Source organism: Coturnix japonica, chromosome 4 (genome assembly GCF_054131305.1).
Source record: "Coturnix japonica strain WE chromosome 4, WE-NBRP24, whole genome shotgun sequence".
Taxonomy (NCBI): domain Eukaryota; kingdom Metazoa; phylum Chordata; class Aves; order Galliformes; family Phasianidae; genus Coturnix; species Coturnix japonica.
This window is the reverse complement of record NC_140666.1, coordinates 47805658-47815275: the sequence shown is the minus strand read 5'-3', so window position 1 is coordinate 47815275 and position 9618 is coordinate 47805658. Positions and strand designations below refer to the sequence as shown.

At 45.6% G+C, this 9618-nt stretch overlaps 1 protein-coding gene and 1 long non-coding RNA gene across 2 annotated transcripts; one reads left to right on the top strand and one right to left on the bottom strand.

Annotated features, from left to right (window-relative positions):
* The first annotated feature begins 514 nt into the window (after window positions 1-514).
* LOC146761064 (uncharacterized) lies at window positions 515-2205 on the top strand. Its single transcript, XR_014945357.1, has 3 exons — window positions 515-645; window positions 1645-1730; window positions 2105-2205. It is a non-coding gene; the product is annotated as an uncharacterized LOC146761064 (long non-coding RNA).
* A 3696-nt stretch (window positions 2206-5901) lies between these two features.
* Window positions 5902-9052, bottom strand: LOC107313344 (uncharacterized). Its single transcript, XM_085545125.1, has 5 exons — window positions 8906-9052; window positions 8437-8565; window positions 7308-8138; window positions 6323-6972; window positions 5902-5985 (listed from the first exon to the last, which is right to left on the bottom strand). The coding sequence occupies exons 1-4, from the start codon at window positions 8972-8974 to the stop codon at window positions 6391-6393; spliced, it is 1611 nt and encodes a 536-aa protein (XP_085401251.1). The 5' UTR covers window positions 8975-9052; the 3' UTR covers window positions 5902-5985; window positions 6323-6390.
* Between the last annotated feature and the right edge of the window lie 566 nt (window positions 9053-9618).

The following is a 9618-nucleotide window of genomic DNA, read 5'->3' as shown; positions in this document are numbered from 1 at the left end:
TACTCAAAGCTATGTACTGCACTATAGTGATCCTCTCATGAACCAATATATTATGTGCAAAATTCCAATTGTTAATCTTGTCATAGCTGGAAAAATTACTAAAAAGCAAAGGCAATCAAGGATAAAAATTCACAAAATGCAGTGTAGTCTATACTTTCAATACTCCATATTCTCAATTTCTCTATTGCTCACAGCATTTACCATCAAAGTTCATTTTCTGGACACACACTGTTGTCCTTCACATGTATTCTTCTGTCGTGTTTGAATGCTTTCACTTATCTTCAAAGTACTAGATGGAGAAATTCAGAATTTTTTTTTAGAAAATCCAACTACCTACAGATGTACAGGCCACATCTGTAAGTCAGCAGTGTCTTATGTACTTTGAAAGAAGAACTGCAATACTGATGGTTTCTTTATCTACATACAATAACCCATGTGAAGTCACTTATACAAGTTGTTAATAAATTTTATCCTTTGCTGTCTCTTTGTTTGTTCACAGCAACATTGTGCATCCGCTTTGCTGTCCATGCCATGTGTTAAAATCACAGAATCACAGAATAGTGTTGTTTGTTATCTTTGTTATCCCCAGCACAGTTTTGGCTCATCTCCTGGGGTCATATTCTATTGACTGATGACTGACCACTGGTAAGTAGCACAGTTCAAATTATAACCTTCAGGTCTTGGTTAGCAACCTGTGATTGTACATAGAGGGCTCTTGTGATTATCCCACATCTGTATTCACCTACATTGCGCTTCATGCTGCAGTCAAATGTAGTTAATTCTGCAGGTGATGAATAGCTGCAATCACTTGTCTTGTCCTACAGACCTTGTGGAGATGTCACAGTATACACTTGTACTAAGCTAAAGACAAGCTAAAACAAATTTGGCAATAATCACTAGTGTGTTAGCTGCTATTACAAGCAAAAACAGTTTCAGGCTGTTGAAGACAAGCCTAGACAATATCTGATACATCCTGAGGTCCACAGAGCTCAGTAACAAGCTGGTACCAGGTATAAGCAGAGTTTATTGGAATACAGGGTCACAAACCACTTTCACATAATTATTTCTGAAGCATATAGGCCTGTAAAAGGGGAAAACAGTAAGTGTTCTGTTAATTTTCTTGCTTTCTGTGATCTTGTCTTGTCTTGTTATTAAGCCTGCTTAATAACATGATTTGTAATAAAACAAAATAAAGATTTCATGTCAAGAACTGACACCTCCTATTTCTTGCTTTAGTTGAAATCTAAGTGAACTCTTGTGTCAGCAATCTCAGCGCTGATTTGCGTTGCTGTCTACCTATTACACAAAACTAATTGCTGTTGAAGCTATTAGAAACTCAGATTTCAGCACTGTTCAGATAAATTAGCAAGTGGTTATAGCTGTCTCCATGTATTTTTTAGACCATTGCCCTCTGCGGAGTAACTTGATGACTATCACAGCTGTTATTAACCCTAATTTTCTGTAAAGGATTCAGTATGTTAAAATATACTGAATGAAGTTATTATAAACACGAGGTATTATTACAGAAGCTCTGACTACAGTAATCACTTTATTTATTGATTGATTGATCATTGGATTATCAACTCAGCATAACCTTTGGACTTGTTTGCTTTTTTGCACTTTAATTTTTTTTTTCTCTTAAAGTCTAATCACAAGATTCCTGTAGGAAGCAGATAAAGGTTCAGAGAGTCCCGCCTCTGTTGTGCGTGCTGTAGAGTTCAGCTGTTAAGGTAACTGTTGTTTCCAGCGTTTGATCATAGTTTTAAATAAAGATGTTAATCACTGAGAAAAACTATGACAGAGGCAGTGCTGTATGCGAAGGTAGCTCCTTTGTACATCTCTTCTGTACTTCAACCCTTTTTCCTTGTCTCTAGTAACTTACATGACATTGTAATCTGGTAATTCCTTCATAGATTCTTTCCTTTGTGCCCATTTAAAATTTCTTATTTTTCATTTCTTCTTTGTGAAAAGACACTTTAACTTTTCGTGCAGTGAAAGATTTTCTTTTATTTACTCTCTCATCTAATGACAAAACAGGGCATTTTCACTTAATTTCTTTTTTTCTTACTGCTATCTGGTAATTTATATGCATTTAATCCTACAGATTTACAGGATCTTGCGAGCAACGGTTTGAGACTAACATTTAAGGCTTTTTCTTCTTAATTAGCCTAAACTGATTTTACTTCCCCTATGTCAAGATCATCATCTGTACAACTTTCACATTTGACATCAAAGCAATTTTCTATTGATCACGTCTTCTCCTCTGGCTCTCAGACACAGTATGGCCTTCTGTTTATGTAACTGCAACTAATCTGCTGTGAAAGGGTTGCAGAAGACCATGTAAGTAAATGGGGAATAACAACTTTGAGCAAATTGGTTGCCCAGGAGTAGAAAACAGAACACTGTTGCTAAGAGTTAGTGGCAAGGTAGATCTTGCATCTACCTAATACGGATAAACTTGATAATTGTTCTCATCTTGTGTTTAAGGGTAATGAATGAGTATCTTATATGTAGCAAGGTATGTGTTTTTAGTCTGTCTTCATAAAGCAGTGAGATTACAGGGAATACAAAACAGAGTGGATCCTCTCTTGTCCTCACGTTTGCATCCAAATACAGAAACAAAGCAAGAATATAACAGCATCTTTGGCATAGATTTCAAACCTGAAATGCTATAATCAGTGTGTGTCATTTGTTGTGGTATATGGAAATACTCATTTGAGAAAACAATGTTGTTAGGCCTTCATTAATATACTATTATATATTATAATATATATTTTAATATTAATATATTTTCATTTGGGTCTAACACTATATGAATCACTACATCTATTAAGTAGCTTTAAAAGCTTGCTATGAACTGAAAGGCTTGCTGTGAACTGAATCCCAGTGTAAGAGATTCTTCTTTTATGCCATTGCCTCAAAGCTTGCTGAGGAACAAGTCCAAACAAATACTGCTAAAGAGTTGAGAAATCCTTTGTCTGAGGGACTCAGATGGACAAGGCCAGGACAATGAGAGAGGGTTAAACTGCATATCAATGGCTGTGAAGCAGTCTTTTGTGTGGGCTTAGCTCGAGGAAGATGGCTATCTCAGGGGGTGTTTCACATGACTCTTACCCAAGCACCCAGGCATGTCACAAAAGCAGGGGAAAAAAAAAGGATAAAAGAGGAATCAACAACCGTGAAGTTAAGTTTTCTGACAGCAGATTCCTCATGAAGAACAAGAAGATTTCTGACATGAGAAGCCTCACGACCTGCCTGTCCCCCCTGGACTGCTCTGCACTCTTACCTGCTTGCTGCCTAAGGCCGGCCACTCTGCTGCTGCTCTCCCCCGAAGGTGTCTGCCATCAGATCCCTTGCTATGAAATGCCTGCGTGCTGACGGACTCTTGTGGACCTGCTACTGAAGACCTTCTGCTTCCTCTCAGACTTATCCTGCGGCTTCTTCATGGCCCTACTTGGTACCTGCACCTTCTTGCCGGCCACACTGCTGCTGCTCTCCCTCTGCGCTTTTACCCTGGACCATCATAATGGCATGCAGCGGGACCACTGCTGGATCCTGATGGTGGCTATCCTGGTTTTATGCAATTCTTGCTTCTTTCTATCTTTTCTATTGTCTGCCTTCCCTTCCCCATCACCCTAAGTCATAATAGCGTCCATCCTCCCCTTCCCCATCTTCCTGATTAAGGTTTGTAATAAACTGGTTGGACATTTGAACCGTTGTTTCTTAATCTCACACCAGGTATACGTATATCAGAGAACCTCCTTTCCCTCTCATTAGAGTGAGACACTCAGTTAAGTACTAAGGAGTAAGGGTGTGATGACTTCTTCAGATGAGGGAACTCCCTTCAAAGCAGGTGCAATATTGTTGATCTCTGCAGTTTTGAAAGGTACTAGTAATAGGAAAAGTGGATCATCTTTAGGAAACCCCAAGACATGAGGACATAAAAACATGTATATCAAAAAGTGGATTTTATACTGGTATTGTGATTAAAAGTATTGATGTGTTTTTTATTTCTCTTTTATTGTGTGCCTGCATTACAAAATACAAAGATATGCTCACCTGACTGGAGTTATCTGAAAAATGTATACATGTATGTACATAAAGACTGTCAAAGAGATTTCTATGAAAGAATGTTTGTGTGACCTGAATGAATCAAAGTAGTACGTTGTCAGTCTCACCTGCTGTCAAAGTGATGTAAGCTTAAAAACTTGACAGGGTGGTTTCTGTGGCAAAGCACAACCCAACATGGTTGCTGCTGAGCACAGATTAAATTAAAAATCCAGCATATAACTGTTTTCCAAAAGAAAGTGCGTGGACCACAAAATATGGATGTAGAATGTGGCACAGGGTGGAAAGCGCACAATGAGCACAAGATGCTGGAGAGAGGAAGTTTTCAGGGGAAAAATAAATGGTGGTGAGCACTGTTGTATAGCAGAACTACCTCAGGTTAGGAAAACCAGTGAGGGTCCTGGAAAGTGAGTGCAGTGATAGTTGGAAAAGAACATGGAGTTAGCTCTGAGGAGGATTATCCAGAGAAGTTTAAACAACAATTATCAATTTGAATTGATTTTATTTATTAACACAGCTAAAGAACCTTGCCTCAGCTTTTTTTTTTTTTTTTGTTCTATATATACTTTATTCAATTACTTTGATCCTAAGATCACTAAGAGAGACAGGGAATATGAAGAATGAAACAGCAAAAAGACAGAATATAGTCAAGGCTCAGCCATTCAAAAGCCAAGAGGAAATTTAGAAGTCAACACACTAAACATTATCAATCTAAAGGAAGTCTGTACTCAAGCCAGAACAAGATGCCTCTGGGTTTCCCTAGTCATAACAAGAGAGTATTTGCGTTCCTTATAGGCTCCACTGTACCAGTGCCTTTGCTGATCTTCATTTGACGTGACAAGCATTAATGTTACTTAAGGTCACTGTAGTTTAGATTTGGTGGATCTTTGAAAATCTGAGTCTCAACTCAGGCAACAATGTTTGACGTATGTTCATCCCTAATGAAATCAAAACTGAGTTGACCTGATATGGACTGACTCTAAATGAATCAGAAGCATATGAGTTTGGAGCAAGACCTAATTATTTTCATAAAAATAATTCCCACTTGCAATCTCACTTGCAGTCCTTGTGTGAAGTCCTTGTTTTCAGGGCAATAAAATGTAATGAAACAGTAAGTATTTTGAGGTGGACTTTTTTGATAATTAATGAGTTAATCTTAGTGCAAAATTTTCAGAAATTGCATTAGCATTATTCAGATTGTACAAAGAAAGTTGTCTGCTTTTCTTTCTCACGAGATGCTGCCCCTGAAAAATCCAACAAAATTTCTCGAGTAGTAAATTAAAAAAGAGTTTAGCTCGTTTAGAAAACTAACTCAAATATTAGTAACTACAATGAAATACCATGCTAATGCACAAACGTAAGATAAGCCAGCCACTGCATTTCTAATATCACACACACACAGTATCATAGTCTTGTGTGGGTTGGAAGAGACCTTAGAGATCATCAAGTCCAACCCCCGGAATTCAAGCCTCCTGTGTAGCAGAGCGGCACTTCTACCACTTGAGCCACAGAGGGGATTCGAACCCGGGCCTCCAGTGTTGCAAAGTCCTTAACCACTGCACCACCGGAAGCACACAAAGTAGAGGTAGGACATTTTTTTTCTTTTTTTTTTTTTATTTTCAGAGTAGAGATAGGAAAATTTTCTTCACAGCTATTGTGAAGAATAGGATAGAATAGAATGTGAAGAATAGAATAGAATGTGTCCAGGAGGGCTTAGCTTTTCTAGTTGCCACCCTATAGCCTTTGACAATGATCATATGTTCCTCCCACGTGGCCAGCCCCTCCTTCCATGGTCTGTAGACTCTTCTCTCCACCTGAGCTTGCCTCGCAGTTCACTGTTTAACCATGCAGGCCTCCTGGCCCCCTTTCTCAGATGCTGGTGTGGGGCAGTGCCTCCGTGAGCTCCAGCCTGTCCACCTGCAGGAGAAATGGAGGAGGAAAGCTAAGTTAGCAGAATCCTATCCTTTCACGCTGCACGTGAACCTTCTGGAATGACTTCCAGAAGGCCCTGCAGAGAGCCCCAAGAGTAGCAGTCAGCCCCGTGGCCACAGCTGCCCTGCTTCCTAGAGCCGCACGGGCTTAGTACTGCTCCCCACGCTGCACCCCTACTCTCAAGCTGCCCCCTCTCAGCAATCACATCCTGGCAGCCGGCCCAGTACAGCAGGGCTCATCTTGCCAGTCTTCACTCCACCTCACACACTCCAGACCCTGCCTCCATTTCACGCCTGTTGCCAACAAAATGCGCCATGCTCACCTCATTCTGAGGGCTCACAGCCACAGCAGGAGCTGGAGGCCAGGCCTCTGCCTTGCCAGATGGTGTCCTCATTGGGACTTTGGCATCCTCTTCTTCATCATCCCTTTCAGGGGTATCTTCCAGTTCCTCTTGACATTCTTCTTAACAGTGTAGTTGCATTTGCAAAGACTGCAGGACAGCTCCACGTGCACTCTCAATAAGGAGGGTGGAACCCATCGGTAGCGCAAGGCAACTGGCCCAGCCTGGAAAGGGCCAGGCAAATAGGGAACTATCTGTTGTGCTGTGTGGGAATCTGAGGTGGGAGCCTCCTCACAGTCTCTTCTGCCCTCTTGAGCACTGGGACCTGGTGGCATGTTATCTGCGGGGCCACTCCCAGCCTCGGGGACTTGCACCTGGGCAGTTGTTCTTGGTGCTAGCAGAGTGTGGGAGGGTGCGCCTTGTTGTGGACCTGCTGCTTTCTGGATGGGTTTTGGTCTTGCAGCTACTGGACGCCTCCGAGATGCCAACACAGTTGACTTTTGTGAGGCTTTAGCACGATGGACGGGTGGCGCAGGACCAAAAAAGGATGCACCACAAGTTGACTGTGGCTGTCTCCCTTCTGAGGAGACGCTGGCATGGGGCAGTGCCTCCGTGAGCTCCAGCCTGTCCGCCTGAGGGAAAGATGGAGGAGGAAAGCTAAGTTAGCGGGATCCTATCCTTTCACAGTGCACATAAACCTGCTCGAATGGCTTTTTGAAGGCCATGCAGAGCCCCAAGAGTAGCAGTCAGCCCCATGGTCACAGCTGCCCTGCCTCCTAGAACTGCACGGGCTTAGTACTGCTCCCCATGCTGCAACCCTACGCTCAAGCAACCCCCTCACAGCAATCACATCCTGGCAGCCGGCCCAGTACAGCAGGGCTCATCTTGCCAGTCTTCACTCCACCTCACATGCTCCTGACCCTGCCTCCATTTCACACCTGTTGCCAACAAAATGCACCTTGCTCACCTCATTCTGAGGGCTCGCAGTATCTCTCTCACTGGTTTCGTTCTTCACTTCCTGCACGTCCAACACTGTAACATCAGTGGAAGTGCAAAGTAAGCAGGTCAGGAACATGTGCTGTATGATCCAGGCGCGTACCCTCTCTTCAGTGTCCCTGGAAACCAGCATGCCCCACGAAAAGTAGCAAGTAGCTTCGGCATCATCATCTGATGCCTGTTGTGGTGGTGTGGAGCATGAGGCAGAAGCCCCGTCAGCATCTCTTGTTCCCTCCTGAACACTTGGATCTGGTTGCATCTTGTCTGCGGGGCCACTTCCAGCCTCGTGGACCAGCACCGGGGCAGGTGATGTTTGTGTTCCCACAGTGCGGGTGGCTACATCTTGCTGTGGACCTGCTGGTTTCTGGCTGGGTTTTGGTCTTGCGGCTACTGGCTTCTGCTGAATTTTTGGCATTGTGGTTACTGGCAGCCTCAATTTTGCCAACCTTAGCAACTTGGGTGTTCGGTGCGCTGGTTGGAAGGGGGACGTGGGGACTAGCAGATCTGCCTGCCGGTTCTCAGCCCTCGCTGCCATAGCCTGCTGCTGACCACTGCCTTGAGGACGTGGAACAAGCACCAGCAGTCTGCAAGCTGTGGATCCCATGGCACGGTCACTGCCGCTTGCAGAACGCATGGAGGCTGGTGTAAGGCGAGTGGTCAATCTGGGAAGTTCCGTATGTGCAGCTGCTGCATGTCTGGGTGCAGCTGCCAGCGGCATTGCCTGCCTTGGCAGAGGCCGCTGTCTGCCTTCCCTGGATTCACTGCCACGGGGCAGTGCTTGCCTGAGCATCTCCCTGTCCGCCTTCAAAAGAAGCAGAGGAGAAATGCTAAGTTAGAAGGGGTCCTTTCCCTTTGTGCTCCACATGTCCGTACTGGAAAGCCTCCCACAAGGCCCTGTCGGGAGCCCCGAGGGCAGCGCTCAGCCCTGTGGCCTCTGCTGCCCTGCTCCCTTGATGTGAACTGGCATAGGGCTGCTTCCCCCGCAGCAGTCCTTGACACACTGGGGCAGCCATCTGGCCTTAGCAGGGCTCATCCTGCTGGAGCAGTCCTCCCCTTGAACTCAGGAGGATGTTCTGCCCTGTTTCCCCTGGGCTCCCTACCTCTGCACTGTGACTCCCAGAGGCACGAACACTCTCCAGGTGGGGTAGTGGCGGCAGATGAACCTCACGGGGGGATGATTCCTGGTTCCTGCTGTCTGGCGGCACAGCTTGCTGTGGCCTGCGGCCCACCTGTGAGGAAAAGGAGGTGTGGGATGTAGGTGGCTGCGTTGCCACCTGTGTCCCCAGAAGTGCCGACACTCCTGACCCCCATTAGGAGGCAGCCCTTGGACGTCAACAGCCCAGCTGAGCTCCGTCCCGTTGCTCTCTGCCACTGGGCACAGCAGTGCTGGGCCTGCATGGGCCCGGGCTGGCCTAGGAGCTGGCATATCTTCAGGAAATGCTCCAGGGCAAGTGGGGCGGTGCACTGGCCAGAGGTGCTCACAGCCAGCCATGTCACCCAGCTACTTTCTTTCATACTCTGGTACTTTTGGTACCATGTTGTTCCTCTTCCTCCCACCCTGACCCGTACCTGGCAGCTTTCCTGTATGCTCGGCAGCCCTTTGTCAGGCTGAGAGCAGTTCTCCTGTTCCTTGGGCATCTCCGTCTCCTCTCTCGGAAACAAAAGCACGCAGGTGAGCTACTACCTCCTCGCGAAGGTGCTCTCCTGAGAGTGAGCAGCAGGGGGACTCTGGACCCTAAAGGCACAGGGACGCCCCCCATGTCACAATGGCCTTTGGGCGTGGTTGCTGCCCGCATCACAAAGCCCTGTCGGTTGCCTAGAAGGCCCCATACCCTTCTGCTGGCTGCCCCCCATGGCTGACAGCTTACAGCCAAGTGCAGGTCCTCTGGGAGGTTCCTCTGGGCTCCCCTAGTCACAGAATGACAGAATCAGAAATTGTTGTTTTGCACTTCTTTTGACTTTCCAGGTTTAGATGCATGTGGAAGCTTTTCTTTTTCTTCATTGCACCTTTTACCATTTGCAGTTCCAGTTGGGCCTTGGCCTTCCTGACCCCGTCCCTTCACAGCCTAGCAGTATGCAGTATGCCTGCACTCCATCACCTCTCTGGGCAGTCTCTTTGTAAGCTGGATCGCTCTATTGGAAAGGAAATTTCTGCTAATGCCCCACCTGAACTTCCTCAGGTGCAACTTGAGGCCCTTACCTAGCGCTGTTTACCTGGGAGGAGAGATGGGCCCCCACCTTGCTATGACCTGCTTTCAGGTAGTTGTAAAGAGCAGCAGGGT